Source organism: Bombus affinis, chromosome 1 (genome assembly GCF_024516045.1).
Source record: "Bombus affinis isolate iyBomAffi1 chromosome 1, iyBomAffi1.2, whole genome shotgun sequence".
Classification (NCBI taxonomy): Eukaryota; Metazoa; Arthropoda; class Insecta; order Hymenoptera; family Apidae; genus Bombus; species Bombus affinis.
In genome coordinates, this window is record NC_066344.1 from 15,092,745 (window position 1) to 15,119,420 (window position 26,676).

At 28.1% G+C, this 26,676-nt stretch overlaps 6 protein-coding genes and 1 long non-coding RNA gene across 16 annotated transcripts; 4 read left to right on the top strand and 3 right to left on the bottom strand.

The window, feature by feature from the left end:
* Positions 1 to 36: 36 nt before the first annotated feature.
* LOC126922587 (3-hydroxyacyl-CoA dehydrogenase type-2) lies at positions 37 to 2,253 on the bottom strand. Its single transcript, XM_050735353.1, has 3 exons — positions 1,875 to 2,253; positions 1,194 to 1,358; positions 37 to 781 (listed from the first exon to the last, which is right to left on the bottom strand). The coding sequence occupies exons 1-3, from the start codon at positions 1,878 to 1,880 to the stop codon at positions 188 to 190; spliced, it is 765 nt and encodes a 254-aa protein (XP_050591310.1). The 5' UTR covers positions 1,881 to 2,253; the 3' UTR covers positions 37 to 187.
* Positions 2,254 to 2,848: 595 nt separating this feature from the next.
* LOC126922206 (valine--tRNA ligase, mitochondrial) lies at positions 2,849 to 7,136 on the top strand. Of its 3 annotated transcripts, XM_050734583.1 has the most exons (17): positions 2,850 to 3,236; positions 3,319 to 3,511; positions 3,584 to 3,830; positions 3,908 to 4,136; positions 4,218 to 4,397; positions 4,470 to 4,594; positions 4,693 to 4,955; positions 5,031 to 5,259; positions 5,321 to 5,443; positions 5,539 to 5,646; positions 5,716 to 5,875; positions 5,960 to 6,228; positions 6,311 to 6,523; positions 6,584 to 6,695; positions 6,765 to 6,830; positions 6,913 to 6,943; positions 7,020 to 7,136. In XM_050734583.1, the coding sequence occupies exons 1-17, from the start codon at positions 3,149 to 3,151 to the stop codon at positions 7,057 to 7,059; spliced, it is 2,676 nt and encodes an 891-aa protein (XP_050590540.1). In that variant the 5' UTR covers positions 2,850 to 3,148; the 3' UTR covers positions 7,060 to 7,136. The 3 variants fall into 3 exon arrangements, with proteins under 3 accessions (XP_050590531.1, XP_050590540.1, XP_050590550.1); XM_050734574.1 differs by having other exon boundaries at positions 2,849 to 3,236; positions 6,765 to 6,943; XM_050734593.1 differs by lacking the exons at positions 6,765 to 6,830; positions 6,913 to 6,943; positions 7,020 to 7,136 and having other exon boundaries at positions 2,851 to 3,236; positions 6,311 to 6,355; positions 6,471 to 6,523.
* Positions 7,137 to 7,182: 46 nt separating this feature from the next.
* Positions 7,183 to 9,855, bottom strand: LOC126922413 (kelch domain-containing protein 4-like). Of its 3 annotated transcripts, none has more exons than XM_050734986.1 (8): positions 9,642 to 9,855; positions 9,216 to 9,386; positions 8,895 to 9,130; positions 8,652 to 8,818; positions 8,431 to 8,580; positions 8,143 to 8,361; positions 7,714 to 8,070; positions 7,183 to 7,400 (listed from the first exon to the last, which is right to left on the bottom strand). In XM_050734986.1, the coding sequence occupies exons 1-8, from the start codon at positions 9,753 to 9,755 to the stop codon at positions 7,237 to 7,239; spliced, it is 1,578 nt and encodes a 525-aa protein (XP_050590943.1). In that variant the 5' UTR covers positions 9,756 to 9,855; the 3' UTR covers positions 7,183 to 7,236. The 3 variants fall into 3 exon arrangements, with proteins under 3 accessions (XP_050590943.1, XP_050590958.1, XP_050590952.1); XM_050735001.1 differs by having other exon boundaries at positions 9,805 to 9,825; XM_050734995.1 differs by lacking the exon at positions 9,642 to 9,855 and adding an exon at positions 9,493 to 9,635.
* Positions 9,856 to 10,559: 704 nt separating this feature from the next.
* Positions 10,560 to 16,257, top strand: LOC126922217 (serine/threonine-protein phosphatase 6 regulatory subunit 3). 4 transcript variants are annotated; one of them, XM_050734615.1, is made up of 19 exons: positions 10,560 to 10,971; positions 11,571 to 11,650; positions 11,722 to 11,873; positions 11,989 to 12,110; positions 12,304 to 12,471; positions 12,609 to 12,787; positions 12,852 to 12,962; positions 13,049 to 13,184; positions 13,341 to 13,493; positions 13,576 to 13,689; positions 13,784 to 13,848; positions 13,945 to 14,143; positions 14,236 to 14,337; positions 14,515 to 14,612; positions 14,818 to 14,899; positions 14,968 to 15,166; positions 15,313 to 15,715; positions 15,802 to 15,969; positions 16,058 to 16,257. In XM_050734615.1, the coding sequence occupies exons 1-18, from the start codon at positions 10,912 to 10,914 to the stop codon at positions 15,947 to 15,949; spliced, it is 2,571 nt and encodes an 856-aa protein (XP_050590572.1). In that variant the 5' UTR covers positions 10,560 to 10,911; the 3' UTR covers positions 15,950 to 15,969; positions 16,058 to 16,257. The 4 variants fall into 4 exon arrangements, with proteins under 4 accessions (XP_050590572.1, XP_050590583.1, XP_050590593.1 ...); XM_050734626.1 differs by having other exon boundaries at positions 15,802 to 15,964; XM_050734636.1 differs by having other exon boundaries at positions 15,802 to 15,959.
* Positions 16,258 to 18,208: 1,951 nt separating this feature from the next.
* LOC126922713 (uncharacterized) lies at positions 18,209 to 19,599 on the top strand. The gene is made up of 3 exons (XM_050735569.1): positions 18,209 to 18,227; positions 18,896 to 18,999; positions 19,258 to 19,599. The coding sequence occupies exons 1-3, from the start codon at positions 18,225 to 18,227 to the stop codon at positions 19,415 to 19,417; spliced, it is 267 nt and encodes an 88-aa protein (XP_050591526.1). The 5' UTR covers positions 18,209 to 18,224; the 3' UTR covers positions 19,418 to 19,599.
* A 1,808-nt stretch (positions 19,600 to 21,407) lies between these two features.
* Positions 21,408 to 26,582, top strand: LOC126922382 (uncharacterized). 3 transcript variants are annotated; one of them, XM_050734947.1, is made up of 8 exons: positions 21,408 to 21,777; positions 23,883 to 24,100; positions 24,239 to 24,484; positions 24,577 to 24,834; positions 24,924 to 25,316; positions 25,393 to 25,544; positions 25,640 to 25,888; positions 26,032 to 26,582. In XM_050734947.1, the coding sequence occupies exons 1-7, from the start codon at positions 21,606 to 21,608 to the stop codon at positions 25,875 to 25,877; spliced, it is 1,677 nt and encodes a 558-aa protein (XP_050590904.1). In that variant the 5' UTR covers positions 21,408 to 21,605; the 3' UTR covers positions 25,878 to 25,888; positions 26,032 to 26,582. The 3 variants fall into 3 exon arrangements, with proteins under 3 accessions (XP_050590904.1, XP_050590913.1, XP_050590895.1); XM_050734956.1 differs by lacking the exon at positions 26,032 to 26,582 and having other exon boundaries at positions 24,924 to 25,131; positions 25,228 to 25,316; positions 25,640 to 25,968; XM_050734938.1 differs by lacking the exon at positions 26,032 to 26,582 and having other exon boundaries at positions 25,640 to 25,968.
* On the bottom strand, positions 23,143 to 23,885 carry LOC126922855 (uncharacterized). The gene is made up of 2 exons (XR_007712957.1): positions 23,673 to 23,885; positions 23,143 to 23,432 (listed from the first exon to the last, which is right to left on the bottom strand). It is a non-coding gene; the product is annotated as an uncharacterized LOC126922855 (long non-coding RNA).
* Positions 26,583 to 26,676: the final 94 nt, after the last annotated feature.

Genomic DNA, 26,676 nt, shown 5'->3' on the forward strand with positions numbered 1-26,676 from the left:
AGTTTCTAAGAGAATTATAATGGAATTATAATGGTGTTGCATGTAAAAAAATCAACGGTTTTATTCATTTTTTATATATTTTTGTCTGATTTTATTTAACTTTTATTTACGATATCCACGTTCTGAAAATCCTTTATCCATGTTCCATGTTCATATAAACAATATAAAGGTATACAAAAAATTGTATTCACGGTTGCATTCTGAGAGCACCATCTAATCTTATCACTTCTCCATTTAAGAGACGATTTTCAACAATATGTTGTGCAAGCTTAGCATATTCATCAGGATTACCCAATCTGCTTGGAAATGGTATTGTTTTCTTTAAATAAAAACGTACTTTCTCTGGTAAACTTCCCAGCATTGGTGTATCAAATAATCCAGGTGCGATTGTAGCAACACGAATACCAATATTAGATAGGTCACGAGCTAGTGGCAAAGTCATACCAACAATCGCACCTTTGCTCGCAGAATATGCTACCTGACCCATTTGTCCTTCAAATGCTGCAACGCTTGCTGTGTTAATTATCACTCCCCGTTGTCCATCTTCGTCTGGTGTATTCTTATATATCAGTGGTACAGATAATCTAATGACATTAAATGTTCCACTAACATTTACTTTCATCAGATTTTCAAAATTCTCAATATCGTGTGGAAGATCTTTATTATGATTATATACTTTGTGGGCACAGGCTATTCCTGCTGCATTTACTATGACATCCAATCTTTTGAACTTCTTACATATTATAGATAAAGCATCGTTTACATCATCTGTTGATGTTACCTGTAAAACAAAGTTGCAAACTATCTATTAATATAAAAATTTCTTTTGCAAAAGTTATATATTTATAATATCAAATTATATACAACAGATATTTAATTAATAAGTAATTTAATAACATTCAATGTCAATTCATAATGGTTACTATTACTATTAATTGCAGTATACAATTAATACTATAAAGTTTTACATTCCTAAGAAATTATTAGTTCTAATATAAATATGTTATAATCTAAGAAAAAATATATTATGTTAATATGTATAATTCTAAATTTCCTTAATTGAGTCTCTTTAATGTATTTTGCTATTAATATACAAACTGAAAAATTTTATTACTATAGATTGTTTATATAATTTTTAATACTATTACTATTAATAGCAATAATAATATTTATGATACTTATTTCATACATACATCCATTGGTGTAAAGACAGCAGACGCTCCAAGTTCATTAGCAATTTCATTTCCTTTAGATTTTGGTAAATCAGCAATAGCTACTTTAGCACCTTCTTTTATAAATCTTCGTACAACACCAAGTCCCAATCCAGATGCACCACCAGTTACAAGAGCAACTAATCCCTAAAATATATACATATAATTATAAATATATAAAAGTTTCTTATTTCTTACATATAAATATTTTCCTCTACCATATAACATTATATGTATAATACATTAATTAATGAATATAAGATATTCATTCAAACAAAAACTAATCATTTTTAAATTAATTATCTTTATTGCATTTTAGGAAATACACGGAATGCTTATTGTAACACATTTTTTAATTATCTAATTTTTCTATCTTTTCAAGATAATAGGCATTATCTTGAAAAGAATAAATTTTATGAAAAAATATAACAAGCTTTTTGAAATTAAACAAAGTCCAGTTTTTATTAATCATAAACAATGACATTAACATTAGTACAAAATAACAAGTATGCAAAACAATTCAACATCGTACGTTAAGCGTTATACAAGTGTTAATACCATAAGAAATGAAAAGATTCCGCATGATTTCTTATGCTACATGAATTTATATTCGTAATAATAATTAATATTAATGTATATAGAGATAATACCATTAATACTTACGTTCATTATTTAGGAAAATGTTAACAAATGTATCACAGAACGATATACGCAACACTTCAATTGTAAATATTAGTTAAGTCTCAACTAATACCCGTTAATAACAGCTAGTACCAGCTAAATGAATTGATACGCGTCATTTGGATCTTGGACTTACAGTTATGAAATAGAAGTGGAAGCAAACAGGATACAAGGATTGAGATAAGATTAAAGTTATAAAACAGAGGGAGCCAACCAAGTTTGGTTTTGTTATTGGCGTAAATTTCGAATAATCATATCAGTATCCCATTCTGCAACTTTTTTATAAGCGACTCAGATAATAATGTATAGATCCTATAAAAACAGAATAAACAATAGAAACCAGTTATTATTTAAAAATATTTCATTGTTATATAAAATATTCATTATAACTACAAAATTTGTACTTAAAGGCATCTAATCAGAAATTAAGAAATTTTATGTATTCAATGTAATCTCTGATGTAATATTATGTTATTTTGAATTACAAATCAACTTTTAATTATGTACCAAACAAATGTGAATTAATACTCTGTTAAATTAACGTTAAATAAAAAATGCTTTTCTCTGTATTTTATGATTTATTATTTTATCTATGTATTTACATACAATTCATTATTAAGAATGACTATAATAATTAAATAGGAAATAAAAGATATAAGTGAATATTTAACAAAATATTTTTTATCATTCATGTCAAAAGTTGATATAGTACAAGTCACGATTGTATAAATATACATATATTTACCATACGATTAGTAAAATTTTATTTTAAGGAGACATGTATATAAGTACATTTAAATTTAATTTAAATCTTTTATAAAAATTTGTAGAAGAAACGTAATAACAAGGGAAATTATTTATACATAATATATACATTAAATAATACATACAACAATTAAAAATTATTTAATTTTCTATTTTTAAAAAAGGATTATTTATTTAATAGTATAATATAATAGCTCATTTGATAAAAAGAAATTAATGAACAGTATCATATTACTGAAAGCTATTAAGAGGAGCTAACCTAATATAAAGCTATTAATTCAAAACAACATAAAAATATCTGAATTTTAAATAAAAATTTACAATAAATCTTATTCTGTAATAAACATAAATCCAATTATATCTAACTAATGACAACCATTAACATTTATGATTACAGTGAATGAATGATTTGATGTTACTTGCATTATTGGTTATGTTTTTTTAAACGTATAAAATAAAAGGAGAAATATATGACATATATTTAATATATAATGAAAGTCATACAATGTAATACTTCATTACACGTTAAGTCCTATTATAAATATTGCTGCAATAAGTTCTCTACTCAACAGTTATCAGGTATTTACATTTTTCATTCATCAAAATGTTAAAAAAAAAGTAATGTCTATATAAAGTTTATCATTACGATGCCTCTTTATAGATTTCCCAAAAACTTTTAATAGTAAAAAGAGTGAACATGAATGGTATCAGATTTGGAAAGACAATAATCATTTTACTATTAAAAATAATGAAAAAGCAGCATTGAAAATGCTTTTACCTCCTCCTAATATAACTGGAACATTGCATTTAGGACATGCATTAACTGTTACAATTCAAGATATATTAGCAAGATGGTATCTTTACAAAAATTATTAATTATTTAAATGTTAAATCAAATAACAATTCAGAAGGTAATTTGCATTTAGGTATAGAATGAAGGGACATCCTGTAATATGGATACCAGGTTTTGATCATGCTGGAATTGCAACACAAATGATGATAGAAAAATATCTTTTTAAAGTAAAGGGTATCAGTAAGTCAGATATAGGAAAAGAACAGTTTCTGTCATTTATTTGGCAGTGGAAAAATGAAAAACAAAATAATATAAAATCTCAATTAGAAGCTTTGGGTGCTAGTTTAGATTGGTCTAAAGAATACTTTACAATGAGTAAGGTATAATAGGAATTTTTCCATAAAAGGTATCTGAAATGTTAAACAAGCAAAGTATTCTTTTATATTTGAAATTTCAGGATCATAATGTTGCTGTGATAGAAGCACTTGTCATATTGAACAATCGAAATTTATTATATAGGAAGAAAGATTTGATAAATTGGTCCCCTACTCTACGTAGTACAATATCGGATATTGAGGTAGAACGCTTATACATTACTAAAAAGACACAGCTCCAAGTTCCAGGATACAAGAAAATGATTACATTTGGTGAAATGGCATATATAGCTTATCCAGTGAAAGATTCAAGTATAATCATTCAAATATAATACTACCATATTGTATGTAATCCATTTGTAAGAAAATTTGTTTCAATTTTTGTTTTCTTAGAAGATAAGATAGTAGTAGCAACTACTAGACCAGAAACTCTTTTTGGAGATGTAGCAATTGCTGTTCATCCAGATGATGAAAGATACACAAAATATATTGGGCATCAAGTTTGGCATACTTTAAGAGAAACATACATTCCTGTTATTTCTGATCCTTTAGTTGACAGACAATATGGCACAGGTAATTACATTTTAATTATTTCAAACTTTTATTAGTCAGAATAGTACATTGTTATAAAAATAATTCTTTTAGGTGCAGTAAAAGTAACACCAGCGCATGATTCTTTAGATTACCAGATTGCAATGAATCATCAATTAGAAATTATTGAAGTTATTGATGAATATGGAAATATAACAGGAATAGGCAAACAATTTAAAGTACATTTATCTTTTATTTAAATAATTGCATTTTTTACAAACTTCGTTTTAATATAGTAAATTCCTTTATTGTAACTCTTTTTTATTACAAATTTTAGGGTTTGCCAAGATTTATTGCTCGAGAGAAAATTTTAAACGAATTGTCAAATAAAGGTATTCTAAACAGTATCAGTGATCACGAGATGTACGTGCCATTGTGTTCACGATCTCATGATGTCATAGAATACTTACTCAAAGAACAATGGTTTATTAAATGTGAAAGTATGGCTCAGAAGGCGCTACAAGCTGTGGAACAGGGGCATTTAAAAATAATACCTAATACTTATGAAAAACTGTGGTATGATTATCTCAATAATAACAGGTATAAAAAAGATATAAACAATATATAGAAAAGATTGATAATATCATTCATTTCTTAATTATATATTCCTTTTAGAGATTGGTGTATTTCAAGACAAATTTGGTGGGGACATTCTATTCCTGCATATTATGTTACAGTTGAAGGTAAAACTGAATGGGTAATTAGTAGAACTGAAAATGATGCAAAAACTATTGTACAAAATAAATATGGACCAGATGTAAAATTACATAAAGATCAGGATGTATTGGATACTTGGTTTTCTTCTGCTATACTTCCGTTTGCGGTAATGGGATGGCCAAAGAAGGTATAAAGCTATAATAATTGAATAATATGTAAAATATGATTATATTAGAAGACATTTTTAGACAGAAGATTTTAAAAGATATTATCCTTTAACATTAATGGAAACGGGAAGTGATATTCTTTTCTTTTGGGTTGCAAGGATGGTAATGCTAGGATTGGAATTGACTAATTGTATACCTTTTAATGTAAGATCTTCTATTCTTTGGCACATATTTCTTTTAACATTGATATATAATCTTATAAGATTCATTTAACATTTTAATAACAATTGTTCATTCAGGAAGTTTTACTGCATGGTCTTGTATGTGATGCTTATGGAAAGAAAATGTCTAAAACAACTGGGAATATTGTTTCTCCAGAAAATATTATCAATGGTATTACCTTAAATGTAAGGATTAATATAGGTGTTTTATTTGAAAAAAACGTATCTTTATTTTAAATATTGTGATGTAAATAGGACCTGATTGCACAAATGAAAGAAAGTTATAATACAGGTTTAATTAGTGAATCTGTTTTAAAACGAATGTTAAATGCAAATAATAAACAGTTTCCTAATGGTATACCAGAACATGGTGCAGACGCGTTACGTATGACATTATGTAGTCACAATATTAAAAGTTAGTACATATCAATTAATAATATTTCCTCTTATTATTATACAGTTTTAATTATAATACATACAAATATCTTTGTTTAAATAGATCAACATATCAAGTTTGATATTATGGAGTGCCAAACAAACAAATTTTTTTTAAATAAGATTTGGCAAGCAGGCAAATATGTTTTACTGATGACAAGCAAACAAGTGTATCAAGAACCTACAAATATGACAATTATTGATCAATGGATTCTAAGCAGATTATCTCTAATGATAAATATAGTCAGTGATTCATTTATGCAACGAGATTTCCATAAAGCTATTGCATCAATGAAGCAATTCCTATATTATGAATTTTGTGATTTTTATTTGGTAATACTATGGTTATTAAAATTTGTAATTACTAATGGAGAAATATAATTTAAAATATAATTAGAGATCTTATTCTATATAGGAAGCAACTAAATGGGGATATAAGAGCAAAGACATAGATGCACATGTAAGTCATACATATAGCTTAAGAAAATGTTTAGAAGTATTTTTACGTATATCTGCACCTATAATTCCATATATATCTGATGATTTGTACAAAAGATTATCAAATGAATTCCCAGAATTTTTATCAGTGCCGTCATTAATGCAAGCACAATATCCAGTACCACAACAGGTGAGATAACATATTGACATTTTAATATGTTTCAAAACAATAAATTTATATACATTGCAGTATAATGAATGGAGAGACGTTTCCTTAGATGAAAAAATAAATGATGTCTTAAATATTATATTAAAAATTAGAAGCATTATCGGTAATGTTAGCAAAAAATTAAATCCAGAAGGTAGTTATTTATAAATTATATACTTTCATGGTGATACATGAAGAAATTAAAAAAGATTTTTATTTACAGTTCACATTGTAACTAGCAAATTTGAAAATCTTAAATTTTATAATGATGTCATAAATTTAATTAAAGGTGGAAGTAAAATTTTTAATATTTTTATATTCTTAAAAGATGATTATACAGAAGATAAAAATAGTGTTTTTTATAATTGTAGTTCTGATTGTACATTATTTATTATCACTGAGGTAATTTAAACAATTATATGTATATATATACTTTACATTTACAATGATTAATATTTATTACTTTTTTTATTTATAGAACTCTTCTATTCTGCAACAATTTAAGGAGAACATCTTGAAAGAAACAATTACACAAAAGAATTAAAACTAAATAATTTAAAAGAAATGTAATTTAAATAAATTACATTAAAAAATATTTTAGGATTAAATTTAGTGATTGAAATCAGATTAAATATTAAAAATAATTTGAAACATAATTTATTTAAGACATTCTATTATACAATACAATGGAATCATTAATTTTCACAAACATCCATCTGCTTGTCTATAGAATCACTCTCATTTTCATCACTATCATCTGTGTGTTCACTGTCTGAACTAGAATCACTGGAATCATACCAAATTTGTGAAGACAAATCATCCCTTAATATTGTATTCCACTCATCTAATTTACGATAATCTATAAAAAGAAACGAATTAGAAACAAATTTTATTTTATAAGTTTCTATTGTATGTACTGTGCGTACTAAAAAGATGATTAGAGTAAGGAATGTGGTTGTGATTGGTTATCTCGTATAGACTCAGCACAATCATAAAGATAAGTACGCGTATTGGCCGAAATGATTAAATATATAAATGTTACATATATAAACAAAACAACATAGCAATGCGTGACGGTGAACGATCCCTGTACTGTTGTGCTGGTCATCTTTTCAGCAATGCACAATATATACAACATTTATCAAATTAATTACGTATGTATAAATTATTACCTAAACTATAAAAGTCGTTGAGTGTATATTGTCTGTTTTCATCCTCAAATAAGCCTCCATATAAATATAAGATATTGTGCTTTACAACTAATCCAGAATTCATTCTTGAGGGTGGAACAAACATATCTTTATATATGTTTTCTTTTGTATCAATAGTAGATATTTGTGTTGATCCTATTGTAACTGTGAAGATTCCATCATCATCAATAACTTTAGATTCAACAGGAGTAGGGAGTGGTTCTTGCGTATCCATATCATTGTCATCTCCCATTTCGATATCATTTTCTTGCCCATCATCTTCCTTCAATTTTCTTCTTCGACGTCGTGTAGTTATATCTCTTTTTCCATTCAGTGTTACTGATGGTAAACAGTACTATATTTATTCTATTATTCTATCAGGAGAAGTTTTATATTAATTAATATATTTACCTATGTGCCATTGAAATTTTTCTAGATCTAAAGCTACTAAGTCATTGTAAAATGTTCCACGAAGTTCCTCTTCATTATCTTCTTCATCAAAAACTCCACCAAATAAGTAAGCCAAATTTGGTTGAACCAAAGTGGCAGGTGTACTACATCGTGGTGATATTTTAACTCCTGATTGTTTTACAGGCACCCACTTCCATTTTAAACCTGACTGATCATTCTCTGTGACATAATATTTAATATTATTTAAAATTTTAATATATGAAACATTTTATATAAAAAGTTGCTTACTCTCAGGAGTCAATAAGAACATGTCACTATGAATGCAGCCTTTATCAACATCTTTTTTTATTCTTTCTTTACTATAACCACCATATACAAGAAGTTTATTGTCAGGTGTTGGTAGCAATATACACCCAGATCTTGGAAATGGTGGAGTACCTGGTTCATACAAGATATGTTAATATAATAATCTGCTTTTAAACTACACTTTTTATTTATTAAGATTTTACCTATTACATCAATTTTGTGCCACACATATGTTTCAAGATTAAATATATGTACATCATTGTAATATTTATAATTCCTTAAGTTATCATGAAATCCACCAAATACTATCAACTGTTTTTTTATATGTGCCATTCTGTGGCCACTTCTGGCTGATGGCCCACCAGAAGATCTTAAAAGGAAATTAAAGGAGATAAGCAACTGAAAATCTTGACTTGCAAAATATTTAAAAAATATGGTCAACATACAAAACTTTTTCCCACTTTTTCTCTCCAAATCGGTAAACCCATAAATCTCTATAGTGATAAAATTGTGATTCCGAAGGACTTGAAAATTCACCACCAAATACCCATAGTTCTCCTTTATTTGCACTTGTAGTTACAGCTTGATGACCACAACGTGGAGGAGGAGCACCAGGTGCTTTAATGATCGTCCACTCATTTTTGTTTATATTATATATAAACATATCTCCATAAACAAACGTCTGCAGATAAATATGAAATATACAAGAGAAGTAGACATCATTATTTATAAAATCTTATATCAACATATAAAACTTTTTAATTTACTGTTCGTCCATCATGAAATTCTCCACCAAGCATAACAAGTTCATCTTTGAAAGGATGTGCTGTTAAAGTAAAGTTTACACGTCTAGATGGTGGATCTACTGTTTTTTCAATAACACGTTGTCTTTTAGTTTCTTCTTTTTCAATTTGAGCAATCACATTCTCTATATCTTCCTGGAATATATGACAATAAATCAATATCATTTCTTCACTATGAATTATGCATTATGAATCACATTTATAATATTTGGATAATAAATTATATTAAGACTATAATTACATGTTAAATAGGGATGACATACAATAAAAATATTTTTCTCTTAAACTAAATCAAATATATTTCGGTGCAAAATCTGACTTTTTTAGAAATGTTTAGAAGCTTTATAAATATGCTATAATTTCTTATATTTATGTATACATTTTCCTAACCTCACCAAGTGTAGCCAATTCTCTTTTTTGTTTAGCATTCAGCTTTTTTTCAGTTTTAAGTGCAGTTTTTGCACCACCACTTATCTTTTTTTTGTTTTTATCTTTTCTACCCATCTTATATGATAAGTTTTTTGAAGAGTAGGAAGCACTTATAGTGACGTACACAACATTAATACACGTGTCTGAACGCCTCAACCTCTACATGCTTTGCACCTCTGCATACATCAAAATACGTATGTATTTGTACAGTACATAACTTGTAGTAGTATTCAAAACTTGTCTAAATTTTGCACCAAGAGGATAGTTAGTTGTTTTTTTATTAGTCAGAAAAATTAATCAGATTTTTCTGAAAATGTGTATTAAAAAATTGTGGCCAATATATATAAGTTAAATTTTACTCTCTTTATAGGCAAATTTTATTTTAGCGGTCCAAAAATTATTGAATTTTTATTTGCAATCTTATAGTTTTCGGCGAGTAGAATCCGACTTGGGTATGTGGAATTTTTTTCAGATTTTCAGATTCTACACATTAAAAACTACAAGATTGCAAATAAAAGAGTCAATAATTCTTAAACCCGAAAAGTAAAGTTTAATTTTATTTTCACATCTATTTTACATATATAAGTACATATATTTATCTAGAATGTCACAAAATCATACATTATTTTTTATTAACATTATTTTATGATTTTTTTAAAATATAATTATTCGATTTTTTACCACCACTGTATTTCTATTGTATATAGATACATGCATATATGTATATAAATATATAAACTTGTCGTGATTGAAATATAATTTATTTATATTCATTAAATTTTCTTTTTTAATATATAAATTTAAAAAAATAATATAGTATCTATTCACAATGGAAACCGCGCTTAAATTTTGTTCATGAAACTAAATGTTCTGAAATGAGTTACGTTTCTTCGGTTAAAAGTCGATCACAAGTATGTGCTTCTGCAGCAAACGTCAAAGTTGAAACAATCCTTAATAAGAATTTTTACTTTTCGAAGAAAAAGTGATATTTTGAAGCTCATATTATTTAAAAAAAAATTCTATTATTGTATTCCTCACAGTGACGCTGTGAGATTGTTGTTGCAATTATTCACAGTATTGTTACCGTTCTAATACGTTCATGCAATGTTAGTTGGCTCTCTGTCCCGCGAAGCATTACATTATTTTTTTAGTGGCCACTTCAATGTTGTGATTATTTTCACATCTGATTAATTGTATCGTGGTCGAGTAAGGCGAGGTACGTGGTCGCATCATGTTTTGGGCAAATAATTACGTGTCATCCCCTAATATCGAGGCTCTTCTTAACAAAGAGGTAAAGAAGTCTTTTTTCAGATAAAACTGTTTTTCATCATGATTTAAATTTTGTACATTAAAAAAAATTTATCGAGAATCCAAGCCACGAATGTAATATACATTTTACTCTTATATTTCTATCTTATTTCATTATTTTACTTAACTCAACATTATGTCTATTATTTATTTTCTTGTATGCTATTATTTCTTTCATGTAGTTTCAGTATTTTTCATTGATAAAAATTTGTAAAATATATTAATAATTTTTCAGAAATGTTGCAAAACATTAAATTTTTTATGACAGTATGTAACATCTGATAAAGGAAATGACTAGTGCTTTCTTAAAAAGCAATATTATGTTTAACAACTGTCATAAGATCTAAATATTTACTATTATGTTGATAGTATTTATATATTTTCTTTTAACCTTGTTTCTTCTGCAATAATTTAGTAAATCATTTCATATAATACTTAAACTATCTTGGTTATGGTTTTGATACTTTTATAGCCTATAAAAGGAATAATGATGTCTTGTAATAATCTACATTTCAGTTTATTAAATATTTATTTTTATGCTAATATTAAAGAAATTAAATTTAATTTTGTCTATAATTTTAGGATGTTACGTTACATGAATTGATGGATGAAGAGGATATACTACAAGAATGTAAAAGCCAAAATAAAAAACTTATAGATTAGTAAGTAAGATTAAAACACATTTCTATAAATATTAAATGATATACATATCGTAATATAATATTATTTATAGTCTTATAAGATCTGATGTAATGGAAGAGCTAATAACAATTACAACTAGAGAACCATCAACAGATATAGAAGAACGATGGCGCTATAAATATCCAAATGTAGCTTGTGAGCTACTAACATGTGATGTTCCAGTCTTAAATGAAAAATTAGCAGGTTTGAATAAACCTATTTGAATAAACTTATAACAATTTAATTTTTCTCCGTGATGTAAGAAATATATAATGTTAAATATCAAAAAGAATTTTCATAAAAATTCATTGTATTTTAGGCAACGAAGCATTGTTGGCAAAACTTTATTCTTTTATTGATACGGACCAACCATTAAATCCTCTTTTGGCATCATTTTTTAGCAAGACTATTGGAGTACTTATTGGTCACAAAACTGTTCAGGTGATTATAAATTAATGTACTAAATTTATTAAAATTGAATATATAAAACAATATAGAAAATAGTTTTACATAATAACACTTTTTGTAATTAAAGTATAATTGCATTATAAGTATTAAATATCAAATTATCTTTCTTTTATTCCTTGATCATAACCTGAACTTTCAAATCCCATATTTCCATCTTCTCCACCAGAACTGGTATTCGTATCAGTTCACTTGTTTGCAGCTTTTAGAGTTTTTGAAAAGTCGTCAAACATGTGTCGATCTGCTTTTGCAACATTTAGAGACATCTGCAATTATGGACTTAATACTGAAACTTGTTAGTCAGGTTGAAGGAAATATGCGGCAAAATATATTAAATGTAAGAAGTTTAAAATTTTTATCTTTAATATTGTAGTTAATTATATGCAAAATTTAAGTATTTTGTTTTGTTTTATTGTATTTGACTATACTGTTGTGTTTAAAATTTTATGTACTTATTTTTTATTGGTTTAACAGTGGTTGGATAGTCAACAATTAGTGCAAAGAGTGGTAAAATTATTGTCCCCAAACTCTGAACCAAGTAAACATGCAAATGCTGCACAATTACTTTGTGATATGATCACTGCTGCAAGAGAATATCAACGTACATCTACAGCACGTACTGGTCCGGATCCTATTTTAAATACTCTTGAGTCGTAAGTATAAATAATGGAGATATGAAGACAATTTAAGATATTTAAATTATATTTTTTATTACAGAGCAGATACAGTAAGCCTGTTACTAGAGACTATTTTAACTGGAGAAAAACTAGAAAGTAGTATTCTTGGTGGAATTCAGGTACTTCTTACACTTTTACCAAAAGCTAACAAGTAAGGATGTAAATTATTTAAAAAAATTTTTAACCTCTTGCAAGAAAGTTTACATATCTTATTAACAGCTATGTTTGAAATTTCAGTGGAAGAAATGAGGATAGTGTTCAAGGAAATGGTATAGAAGATGAGATCACAGACAGTGAAGAACGTATAAAAATATCAAATGCTACTTTGCCTTACCTAGAACAGCTTCATAAACTTCTACTCGATCCACCTTATGTAAATATTATATTAATATTACACGCTTTCTCTAAACAAATGTATATGGCTTATAATATTGTTTAATATTTTTTTAAAAAATAAGTATCTTTGCAATGCATCCAAAAAATTATTTTATTTAATATAATTTTTTACAATCATATCTTTACACTACAGAAACCTCCTGTTAAGACAACTACAGGTGTGTTAGAATGTCCAGTTGGTATTACGCGTTTATATGTTGCAAAGTTGTTTACAACATTAATGGCAACTGAAAATGTAAAGGTTTATGAAGTCTTAGTAGAATTAGGAACATTCCAAACGTTACTTGTAAGTGAATTTAATAATCATTCAAAATTCAATGTTTTATAATATTAAAGATGAATAAGAAATTAATTTTACTCTTTTTAAGGATTTATTTTTTAAATATATGTGGAACAATTTTCTACATACTCAAGTACAATTTTGCTTGGCTTTAGCTATTAATTGTGATTTTAAAGATACAAATGACATTATTTATGTTAATGTAAGTATTGCAATGAATAAGATTCAAAATATTTTTTTTATGATATATTATAAGTATAAATATTTTTGATTAATGTAATTATATTAATTTTTAGATATTTAACAAATGCAGATTGATAGATCGAATTTTGGAAGCATGGGACAAAAATGACAGTAAACAGTATGTTAAATAGTAATTGTAAAAGAATATTGCATAAGTTTATATTTTACAGTAATACGCCAATCTTAATAAAAAACGGGCGTTTTTATGTTTTAGAAATAAAGAAATTGAAAATAAGCAAGGATACATGGGTCATTTAATAAACATTGCAAATAACATTGTTAATCAATGTGAAAAAAATGAAAATTTAGATAAATTCTTGAAAGATAATTTGTCATCCGAGTGTTTTAATAAATGGGATAGTTTTGTGAATGTTGAATTGACAAAAATTAATAAAACACATCAAATTCTTTTGGTACGTATATAAATTATTAGATAAATATCATTTATCTTTCTATTAATATTAGAATTGTCCATCATTGCTTAAATTATAATTCGAATTTCTAGGGTGGAAAACCTCAAGCATCCATGACAAGCTCCGGTGAAAATCCAGACGAATATAGTTCTTATCCCCAAGAAGAATTTCTTCAGGTTCAACGAGTCGAACAGGTTAGTATAACATATTTTTATGTAAAGTAAATATAGACAATGAAAAGAAAGGTTGCAGAAAATGTACATAAAATGAATAGATTATTATAGATTAAGAAAGTTTATTTGTGAGTTATAATATTTTATTATTTTTCATAATATTATACAACATAGTATTATTGTGTATTATACAAATAGTTTTACACCAATTATCTGGGGCAACATATGACATCACAATTTCCTGAAAATTTTGGATTCCACGATAATCAATTTAATGATGGCGATGACGCTCTTCAGTAAGTAAAAATATATACTCTACTACTAACACTTTATTGTTGATAATTATTATAATTGTATTTGTATATATGTTCATGATTACAAAGTTCTATGTTGCAAAATAATTAAAGAAAAATTAGGAAAATAGTACTATAATAAATGAACATAATATGAAGCTATACATATCTTCGCAATATCTCTTCTTTTTTATAAATGTTATTATAGTAATTCAGTTGATCAATTAACAACGATGAGCTTTACTATCAGCGAAGAAGATCTAGACAAAAGGGAAGATATGTTCAATAAGGTATAAGTTACGTTAATAAAATTTGTTCATGAATATTTCAAGCTTTAACTTCTAACGATTTTATATAGATATGTCAGCAAAAGCAAAAGGCCGATCTAGAGGATTGTAACACAGTAGTCGAATGGGGCGATGAAGGAGAACTCACTTTTCAGACGGTTGTAGATAAACGTGACTGGCCAACAAAACAGCAACATGATGATTCTAATTCATCCGATGAAGACGATGAAGATACACGAGACATGCATATGGAAATTGATTCTACAGAGTGTATGAATTAACTTTCATAATTACTTTCAGTTTTTATTTTATTTTACGAAATAAATGTTCAATTCGCCATCAGTTTCAAATACAAAAATTCTCAACACTTAATTTTCAAATTTACGACACTGCTGCATTAACATTTGTTATCTCAGCTTGGGGTTCAACGGAACCATTACCGACCAATACTACACTTCCTGAGGTGAATCCATGGGACGTTGTACCATCAGAACCAGTTGAATCCACTGGTTGGGCAAATTTTGATAACTTTGAAGACACTCTTAACATGGAGAATACTGTGATAATAGATAATAAATTGAGTGATGATGGTAAAAAGGAAACGTCGAATATAACAGTGGAGAATAAAATGGATACTGCATTGGGAAGCAAAGCAACTCTAGAAGCTATTGGAGCAGGTGACATGAAAATTGGAGATTCAGTTGATAGTACCGCTTCATATATAGAAACAAATATAAATCATCAAAGTACAGAGAGTAATTTATATTCTGGTTGTACTGCTGATAAAAATGCAAATCCAAGTGAAATTGTAGATAGCAGGTAAATAAAAAGTATTTATATATTTAAAAGTATTGCATATTTAAAAATATAATGTAAAATATATAACATATATTTACAAACTTTAGAGAAATCAAGTGTGAAGGGAACGTAAAGAATACGGAAGTTGCGACTGCTACGGTACAAAATGAAAAATCTTCAAGCGATTATAAAATCCCATGTAACTTAAAAAATGTATCATCGGAAGCTGTATTATCGTCAACAGATACCAAATGAAAAATTATTTGTTGAGTATGGTATTGCAATAGAACAACAAAAAGTCATATCAAGTATAAATTTGTACGAATGATCAGAATATATATTACGTCCCTATATTTTCATTAGATCACATTAATTGTGCTTCATTGCGTTGGCGCCTGGGTAACAACTCATAGCAGGGTATAAGTATGGATTGAAAAGTAAAAGACTAACCGACGCTCAACTATGAATAGTTTATTACTTGATGTATATGTCTATGTTCTCGGATCGCCAAAGTTCAATTATAAATACAACTTCGTGAAATACAATTTTCCAGATTTTCTTAATGGACATTGTTATTAAAAATTTCTTTAGGTTTTAAAAATTAATTAAATTGTCACACATCCTTCGTGTTGCAAATTTGGTATAATATATTAGCATGATGAAGTAGATAAAGTACAATTTGTACAAAATCGACGAATGCCAAGAAAATCTAACTTGGTCGCCTGATACCTGTTCTCACAAAAGTATTACATGCTGATGTGTGTGTATATATGTAAATGTACATACATACATATACACATACATACATATATTGTAATGTTTTAAGTGATACTGATACGAGGCTGCTTAAAAGGAATCACCGTAAATAATAATATTTAATAAAAAAAACTGGTGCTTTTGCTTCTTCGTTCGATAAGGCAAAGGTACTTACGTGCAGTGCCTATTGTTTGATTAAACGTTTGCTCGTGCAACGATGCGATATAAACAAGAAAGAAAATTATGTATTTTTATTACGTTGATGGTAGTGCTCATCCAATGTATACACATGTAATGTAGTGAACTATTTCAATGACGAATGTACTTTCATTTGCATTCCAGACAAGAAACTTTAGTAAAACTCAGTAACTATAATGTTTTCTCAAAATGATCTTCCAAAAAAATATAGTATTAAATTGCAAGGATCGAAATTTTAAGTAATTTGTATTTTCAATAATATGTATATAATTTTCTGAAACAAAATTTTGTGATCTGTTTTCTAATTGTCTAAGAAATTTTGTTTGCTTTGGAAATTTTTGGGTATAATAATGTGTTTATAGTACCGTACATGAAATATTGTACATAAGTAATAAATATAAGCAGTGTTCAGAATTAAAAAAAGATATTATTATTAATACTTTTGTTTCGTATTATTATGTAATATTATTAGAACTATAAACGTACTCCGTGATGTCATATATATATCATAATTAAAAACATTGATATAATATCTTAATTCATTGATTTATAAATCATAAAATATTTTTATGAAAAATGCTATAACTCAAATGTACTGCAAACATGATCGGGATATTTCTAAATAAGAAAATAAAATCATAAAATTTCTTTATATTTTACCACATACTAAAAAAACGTACAAACAGTATTTTACTTATTTAATTAAATTACATGTTATCATAATCCAATGATAATGCTAAATGCTTGTCATATTTAAATATAGTATTTGAATACAACAAGAAAATATTACAGCTTCTAACTTAATGAATTACAAATAATATTAATAAATATAAGTTCATGTTAACATAAGTTCATATTAATAAAAAGAATTTAAGAAGAAATGACAACGATTTTTATTTTTTAGTTTCTTATATAGAGCATACAACTAAATAGGATCACCTAAATATCTGCTTTATTTATTGTTATATGAAAAGCCTCTCAAGACAAAGTTACACTACCGCATGTAACGATGGAACTAGCTTCTTCTCATGATTATTTCTTTTTTACAAGATTTCAAGTCATCAGTGTTTTCTTAAATAGAGCTCTAGAATTTGAATTTTCTAATTTTGCCACATATCGATTAAACATAATTAAATATTATATATATATATATCTAATGTATATAATATTCAGACGCAATAATTATAATTCAGACTAATTATAATTGAAAAAAATATAATTTCGACGCAAATATCTCAAGATTAAATAACTGTAACAGTATGGTCATTAAGATCGCCGAGTTTGTTTATTCATGCTCTACAAGCATATCGGAAAATAAATATAAGATTCTATTTTAAAAAATTGGTGATGACCTTGAAATTTCGTAGAAAAATGACCATGGAAGAAAGATATTTCCATCGTTACATGTGACCCTTGCAATACTGTAACTTTGTTCTGAGAAGTTTCTTAATTGAACAATAAATAAGGCAGATATTTATGTACAAAACTTGATGTGTAAAGTTCATAAAATCTATATACTAAATTTACTATATAAAATATTCAAAATACAAATAACATTTGCACTCTTTATTTAATTATGGTAAGTAAAACGGTAGTTTATTAATATTTATCTTTCAACAAAGAATTTTCATCGTACATTTAATAACTCAAACACCAATCACTTTCTTTGAGAGAAATATTTTATCTCAATAGAACAGTTTTATTTACATAAATTTCAAAATTGAATAAATTCCCGCAAAATTTCTCATAAGATAATAATCATAATAATGCTAACACAAAGTATGAAATATAAGATAGATTAATAGATTTAATAATTCCATGCATTTTGACATTTTCGTATCACACAATCTCGAGACACTAGAGACCTCTTTCTAAATAGTGCCAATACATTACGTTATGTAAGTTTTTTATAAATTTACAAGAATCTTTGTGCAAGGATTGTTTACATTAGTCACGTAATTTTATGAACAATCTGGTATTATGAAACGGTAATAACGTTTTCTAAAAGCATAATTATTCCTTGAAATTCTATAGAGTCATTAATCTTTTGCGTATTTCATCTGTAATATTAAGTTTGTATTACATCGCAAATGAAGTTGCTGTGTTCATGCTGCTGACATCTTAAAGTATATTTGTAATCTATTAATCATAAGTATATATTTAAAACATTTATTCAACTGATATACTATTACAATTATATACATTTTAAAAAAATATGCTAACATTGATATTTTTTATCGTTAGTAGTGGCTTAGAAGGAAGATTGAAGTCAATACAGTCAGCTGTATTTTACGTGATTACATCATATTAGTGTGCATAGTTGCCAAGCATACATATCAGTCTCCAAAAAGGTAAAAATTTATTATTACTTTTGTGTTCATATTTTATTCTTTTACATTATTCCACACTTGATTTTAATAATGTGTGTAGCGATTTTGGTTTCATCTTTAAAATTCATCATACTTATTAAATTATTCTCAAAACTTGCTTTTTGTTAAGTACTCTTTCTTATTTATTTTTATCATATCATAAGAGATATTATGAATATAATTATGAATATAATTGTATACCTAATGGACAAAATATTATTTTCAATGTTTATCTTTTAGTTTAATGGAGATAGCCAGAGTCTTTCAAGTTCTTAGGAAATACTGGTTTGTAACATTCATCCCATCTTGTACTATACTTGCTATTTGTGCAGATTTGAGACATACATATTTGTGGAAGAAACAATTAGCTGCAGAGGGGAAATTAAAATCAAACATTTAGAATGTCACCATTATCACCATTTGCACAACAAGCTATAGCAACTGTTGCTCTTGTATGTGTAATATTTACTTCTCGCCAACTTTACAACTATGGCTCTGGGTTATTTATGAGTGACTATCGTGATAAATCAGCTTTATTTGGAAGAGAATTAAAACCCGGAGAACCTCCATCTTGGCCATAAACACTCTTATGTTATATTATATATAATATATTAGTTGTCTTCTAAGTACATCTGTATTTTAAAGATAACTATATGTATACAAAATAATAAATTAGTGAGAGGAAATAATAAATCATGTAAGTTATAATGGTTTCATTATTTGCTTATCTATTAAATAATTGATGTACAATTAGTTTCCCTTATCAAATAATTCCTTATATTTTTTGTTCTTATTCTTTTTTATTCCTTTTATAAAGAAAGTATATATAGTCCATATCTGTAGATATTCATTTGCTTAACGTATTTCCCATTTGATTTATCTTTACACATATTTTTCATTAGAAAAGGAAATTAGTTCAATAATTGTTAACATAATGTAATGTATCAATATTTATCTTACCACACACACACATGTACACTCCATTTTATTTAATATTATTTGTAGATCATGTATCATCTATCTTCTAATGAAAACATCTATCTCATATTTTTATTATTTCATTGTACTGAAATAGATATATCTTGTTAAACAAATTTTTGTTCCTAGAATATTTCATGTACTGAATGTATTTATTTACATTAAATTGTGTTTATAGTTATATATAAACATAATAACTAGATCATCTATTCACAGAATTAAATATCAATGAATTTTTATATTTGAAAATAAATCATGATAAAAGGATATCAGATTTCACTAGTGTACTAATTTTTCAACGACATATATGTACTAATATAGGCGTACCTTAATACAAAAATAAAACTAGCAAAGAATATCAAAACGTTTTGAAGTTTTATATTAAAACTGTCCAGTAATTTTAATTAGCAGTAATTTATCTTCTTTAAGGCTATTGGAAAGAGTAAAATAAATTAAATAGAACTTATATAAAATATTGTACTAGATTAATTACTAAGTTCTTGAGAATTTTGTAATTTTTGTAGTTTTTGAACCTATCTCAAAGGTTTCCCCTAATTTAGATATTTTCAATCTGCAAGTCTATTGTAAAGAGGGCGCTATTATTGATTCATTAATTCAGGGCCATCTAGATGGCGTTCTAAAGTCTCCATGTAAAATTACTTTTTATTTAATTTCATATTATTTCATTTTAAACGATATGATTTATACAATAAATATATAAAAAATATTTTATGACTCTTTCTTAAGGTGAAGTGTTTGTATATTTTCTATATTTAACCAAATTTAACGAATTAATATCTTTCCGCCTAATATGGAATACATATCGACATGCGCGCGCATATTGATTTGACCAATGGTTCCGTACATTTTACTGAAACCAGTATCGTAGATAGAAAATGAGCAGCCAATAATATGCTACACGAAGAAGTAAAATAATGTATGATAAAATTAGTAATAAAGTTGTAAATGTAATAAAAAAAAATATATTGGGGAACGTCACATTTAATTATTACAAAATTAAATATATGTTATAGTAATTAATATACATTAAATTATTAAAATAACTATCTCTTATAAGTGAGACAACTTCTTGTTTCTTTACTTTTTTGTCGTTTGAATTCAACGTATTTGAAGTATAATTAATATGTCAATAAAGATGGACGTCGGTTTTGTAATAACAAATACATACATAACAAAAAGTTATTTTAGTCGTACAAGAGTGCATGTTATATGAATTAAAGTAAATATAGTTTAAATATTCACTAGAAACGATCATCGAAATATTTGAAAGACGTAAAATCAAATTTTTATGGTTGAAAGAAAAGAAGAGAGGATGGGGCGCAAGTGAGGTTTATACGGTAGTGTAAGTTGCGTCGTTGGCAGCAAAATGGTGAAGAGCAGAGGGGGTTAGGAGCTTGCATCGTTGCAGCGTTGCAGTTGTCCGCCATTGCTAGGGAGTTAACTTGAATACTAGGCTAGGCGAAGATCTCGGTGCTTACCGCGTGCCCCCTCTCCCTTGCATCGTGGAAAAAACTATTTAGTGATTTCGTGTTACGATTTTGGGTATTTTGAGATCCGGGCGATTTCGAATCGGTCTTCGTTCGGAAGGAATGGAGAAGAGACAACCGACAATGATTACGACCAGTGAGACGGGCTTACACGCCAATCTACTAACGGCGACGGGCCAGCGTCTTACTCCGACAGGCAAAATCAGCCATGCCAAGACGCGTGTCTATACGCAACGGTATCGCAAAGAATGGGAACAAATGCCCGATTTTAAAGGTACTTTTCGTTATTGTTTATTGCTTATTTTGAAATAGCACGTTATCGGTTAAAACGAATACGTTTCTTCAACACTTCAACACATATTTTAACGTATTGTGCCACGGTGAATATCTTCATATGTATTTAATAATCATAGCTCCGTCGGTTCGTCACAGTATTAAGCAATAATGTTTTTGATTAGTAGCGGTTAATTATTTTTAGAGGAAATCATTGTCACGTGCAATAATACAATTGATTTTGTTTCCCTTTGATTTCATCAGCGGTAGATACTTATTACGATTTATAACATCTTCAATTCGCCACAATATTCTTCTTGTATCTTATTTTCTTATTATAGTATACTTAGAAGTGTATATAACTATCGTGTATCACTATTTCGAATTACGCATTCTCAATCTTTGTAAAATTTAAATATAATCGTTTATATATATATAGCATAGCTGGTCAAATTCGTCCATACTTAAATAACTCTCACTTGACGCAAGATTTTTTTGTAAAAATGAGAAAATTCAATGTGTTACGTACATGACTAGTCCATTGAACGAGTCGAATCAATCGAGATAAATAAAACCACGTGATCAAACTCTAGGGGAAACAGGGTCAGTTATACAATATCAATATATTACAAAATAGAAAATTGCTTTTCTAAACATTAATCTTTTAAGTCTTTTCCACGGTCATATAAACAGACCTGGACACTCGCTAGGGGAAATTGCCCATTGAGTGAAGCCTAAAAAATCCTGATAGGATTTAGCTGACAGGAGTAAGGGTCATTTTGCACCCGATCATATAAACAAATCAAGTGTAATTGTAAAATTTCACTTTTGCGTATAAAAGTTATATACTCTTCTCAATAAATATTTCGTTTATAATAGCATTTATTATTTAAGAGAATATTTTTAATATTTTTGTGATAATAATCTCTTTCAATATAAAATTTCTTGCTTATACGTATTTCCTTACTACTATTGTATCGGAGGTTATTACTAAACTTATAATTTTTTATCTTTCTTAATTTAAGAAGTATGTAACATTTCATTTTACAGCTTTTATTGTCTGGGTTTATTATGATTGTTTCAATAACAAAAGAAATGTGAATAAAAGAATACCTACCTAGTCAATTTTAATTATTCAAAATAAACCGTAATTCCTCCCGCATACACAGAACGCGCCTGGCTCTGTCGACCACGTTGATTTTTTAGCGGATAGATGCTTTTGTCTATGCTTTCGATATAGTATAAGATATAGTAGAAGAAAAACTGTCACATCCTCTGCGCATATTTAAATTTTATATCTTTCCTTTAGTTCCTGGAATATTTTTTGGCGCAATTTTATTTTCTTTTAAGAAAATTTAGAGCTCTATAATTTTTGTACTGAGATATATTGGATACGTCAATTTATATAAAACACAATACAAAATAAACAGTGCTTTGATTGTGTATTCTGCAAGATATACAATCCTTTTTGCTACTTTCTAATTCTTTCAGATATCGCTAATTGAAAAAAGCAAATGAAATTATATGAGTTCAAATAGAAAGAACGTTATATGAAATATCTATAAGAAAGAACTAAAGAGTAACAGTATCGAAAGAGTTCTTATAGAGATAGTAAAAATAACTGCATCTACCAGGAGTTACTTACCACGGAAGTTTCTGAAATAAGAATTGAATGATTATATTACCCATTTTTAAGAAGACTACATTTTATAATGTACTAAAAGATGAAATTTAAATGTATGCGAATTGACCACGATAGTTTTCTACATGTTACAGAAGACTTAAGAGTAGTAGCTGTATAAATATAAGAAAGTGATTTTTCATTTTATAATATCTCGAGATTATAAATGCGACGACCCTGTTTTCCCTAGAATGTGTTTATGTAGTTATATTTACCTTGACTGACTCGATTCGTTGAGCGAATCATAGCGTTAATAAGTTACCAGTAAAAGTACCAAGTCAATCTTCGGTTCGATGTTACCATACAGTTAAAATGTGTTTAGTAACACGGCGTATTCGGCGGAATCTTTCGTAGCCTTTCGAAGGAGAGAACAGTGCGCTTAAAATAACAAACAAAGAAATATTTAACATGATATTTTACCATAGGATGGTTGACGTCCGTGCCGTTCCAATCAACACGAGCTTATTGTCTGTATTGCAAGAAAAATCTCCATGCGCACCGACTTTCTTTGTTAAAACATACATGTACGATGAAGCATCAACGATCCGCTTTGTCACACGAAGCGGAAGAAAAGAAGAAGGCTGCAGCTCGAAAGGCAAACGCGATAGAAGAGGTTGAAATAGAAGAAGTCGAGGAAATTGAGGTTTATATTCTTTCCATTTGTAATTAGCTTTATACTGCTTGAATAAATTACATAAAATTAAATTATATTTATGTTATAAAGGGATACATTACGGTAAGCAATATTAAACCAAAATTAATTAAAACATTTTTTTATTAGGCTATTGAACACACTCAAACTGAAGTAGAAGAAAATGAAGATGAGGTGGAATATGTTGTTGAGAGATTAGAAACAGATGATGAGCTGGATGAAGCTCAGATTAAAGATCCAATCGAAGATGTTGGTGCTGAAGCTGAGGATGAAGAAGAAGAGGAAGAAGACGATGTAGAAGATATGCAGATGCAGATGCCTTCTGATGAAGAAGATGTTAAGCATTCGATAAAAAAGATTAAGATAGAGAGGGTGGTGAGTGATTCGTTTATTTGTATGGAATAAACGTTTTATAAATTAAATTCATGAATATTTCACATTATTGTGATCTAATTACATTAATTTAGGAGAACTGCGAGGATTCCTTGACAGAAGCTATGGATCATATGCAGAGTGAATATTTGGAAGAAAGTGATAATCATGAAACTGTACAAATGGAAATAGTTGTAGAATCAGAAGATCAAAGTAATTCAGATATGCAAGTTGTATCGATTCTTCCTGATACTGAAGATTCTAGTAAAGAATCGTCAAAGGAATCACGCGAAAATGGAAGAGCGATTCGACGAGGCGACAATAAATTAGATAGAAAATCTGCAAAATTATTGGTAAATGTATAAAACAATATAAAAGATATATTATAAATGATATTATAACAAAAGGTTCAAGTAAAATATAGTTATAAATGATGTTTTAGCAAGATGAATGCAAACAGCAAGGAGATTCAGGAATAATGGTGGCGTGTCCGTTACCTATTTTAGGTACAGCTTATCAAATTAGTTCCTCGGTCGCACCTAGTACTAACACCATCGGTGTGCTTCAGCCAGTGAATACAATCCCCATTGCACCTGCGCAAAGTAAAACGATTACTTTGACGACGGGTGGAAAAACTCTGACTTTGACAGGTGGTACATTCCAACCTGGTGCTCAGTATGTGCTGAGTAAATTAAAGGGTAAATTTCCTACGTTGGTAATGGCTGATAAAAAAACTACAATTGTAGCTAATCAAGCAGAGGATGCCGCGAAAGGTGCTCAGATAAACAAGGATCAGTTAGATGTAGCAAGTACTAGTTATCAAAGTCCGAAAAGAGTACGTCGATTTTTGGTATTTGCAAATTAATGGCATTTCTTGCCTTATCAATATTTAAACATTATGGTTCTTCTAGCATGTACTTTTAAAAACCGTTAATAGTCCAACAATTAAAAAACCTCGTATTTCAACTCACGTTGTGGACACTAGTAAAGGTTTACCCATTGGAGGTTTGCAAGTTAGCCTTTATAAGTTAATGGATGGGAGGTGGACTTTTTTAAATGAAAGGTATAATACTGAAGTCAAATATTTTTTGCATTTATCACACCTGAGTCTATTAATTCTATAATAAAGTACGCAAAATCTATCTTCCTTTGTTCCAGTAATACGAGCCCGAATGGTCGATGCGTAGACTTGGTGGATAACATGAAAATTAATTTCACAGCTGGACGCTACAAGATTCACTTCGACGTCGATAAATATTTTACGCTAAGAAGGATAGAAACAATGTATCCGTTTATCGAGATTGTTTTTGATGTAAAAAACCCTGCTGGTCACTATCACATACCGGTGCTTCTGAGTCCATTTGGTTACACCACCTACCGTGGTTCCGAAAGATAAACATTAATCGAGTCAGCATGTGTTTATCAAGTATTTTATTTCTTTATAAAGAAATTAAATTTCATAAAAATAAATACGTTTTACGATTTAACGTGCAGATTAGGATTGCACAATAAACGTATTTTTATTATGGTTTATATGGTTGGTCATGCAGAGGAAGCTGTGGCGGCACTCGACATTAACTAACAACGGACACGGTAGCGCAGTTGTTAGCGTCTTAGGTTTCGAACGTTCGGGACCCGGGTTCGATTCCCGGCGCCCGTAGTCCTATTTTTCTTCTACGCATCGAATTAGAAGAATAAATGCGGTACCCCAGCATCGACATATACAGTCGGCAACTACAATCATCACGGACAACATACATACCACCTCAAAACTACTAGGTGTATACGATAATAATACTCGCTAGCTTTACGTTCATAATGTGTATGCGTTGTTAATTTACAGCTATTATTTCCGTATACACCTAACATTTGTAATCTTGCATTCAACGGCGTAATGCAAATTAGAAGAAACAAAATTCAAATTCTTTTATTTATATTTCTATTGCATTTTATCAAAGAAGTTATTAGTTGTATGTGTGTGTATTCGTATTTGTGGAGAGAATGTTATGAAAAAGTGGAAGGCGTATAATCATTGGTAGAGTTGTTAAATTGTAATATCAACATTTGTGAAAAAATATATTTTATTTCTTAGTTTATAAAAGTTTGATATGTTCGAAAATGAATCAACTAGTTTGTCAACTATTTTGCGATTACTGGAATGATAAATCGAGACCGGTACTACTAAATTGCCTTAA

Coding starts and splice junctions, on each gene's coding strand:
- LOC126922587 (XM_050735353.1), bottom strand. Junction 782..1,193: donor CTGTCTTTACACCAATGGAT/GTATGTATGAAA, acceptor TTTGTTTTACAG/GTAACATCAACAGATGATGT.
- LOC126922206 (XM_050734574.1), top strand. CDS start 3,149: ATGAAAGTCATACAATGTAATACTTCATTACACGTTAAGTCCTATTAT. Junction 4,595..4,692: donor GAATAGGCAAACAATTTAAA/GTACATTTATCT, acceptor TACAAATTTTAG/GGTTTGCCAAGATTTATTGC. Junction 6,696..6,764: donor CAAAAAATTAAATCCAGAAG/GTAGTTATTTAT, acceptor TTTTATTTACAG/TTCACATTGTAACTAGCAAA.
- LOC126922413 (XM_050734986.1), bottom strand. CDS start 9,755: ATGGGTAGAAAAGATAAAAACAAAAAAAAGATAAGTGGTGGTGCAAAA. Junction 9,387..9,641: donor AATTGGCTACACTTGGTGAG/GTTAGGAAAATG, acceptor CATATATTCCAG/GAAGATATAGAGAATGTGAT. Junction 8,581..8,651: donor GCACAAAATTGATGTAATAG/GTAAAATCTTAA, acceptor TGTATGAACCAG/GTACTCCACCATTTCCAAGA.
- LOC126922217 (XM_050734615.1), top strand. CDS start 10,912: ATGTTTTGGGCAAATAATTACGTGTCATCCCCTAATATCGAGGCTCTT. Junction 10,972..11,570: donor AGGCTCTTCTTAACAAAGAG/GTAAAGAAGTCT, acceptor CTATAATTTTAG/GATGTTACGTTACATGAATT. Junction 14,613..14,817: donor GATGGCGATGACGCTCTTCA/GTAAGTAAAAAT, acceptor ATGTTATTATAG/TAATTCAGTTGATCAATTAA.
- LOC126922713 (XM_050735569.1), top strand. Junction 19,000..19,257: donor ACATATCAGTCTCCAAAAAG/GTAAAAATTTAT, acceptor TTTATCTTTTAG/TTTAATGGAGATAGCCAGAG.
- LOC126922382 (XM_050734947.1), top strand. CDS start 21,606: ATGGAGAAGAGACAACCGACAATGATTACGACCAGTGAGACGGGCTTA. Junction 25,317..25,392: donor GTTATCAAAGTCCGAAAAGA/GTACGTCGATTT, acceptor TGGTTCTTCTAG/CATGTACTTTTAAAAACCGT. Junction 25,545..25,639: donor TGGACTTTTTTAAATGAAAG/GTATAATACTGA, acceptor CCTTTGTTCCAG/TAATACGAGCCCGAATGGTC.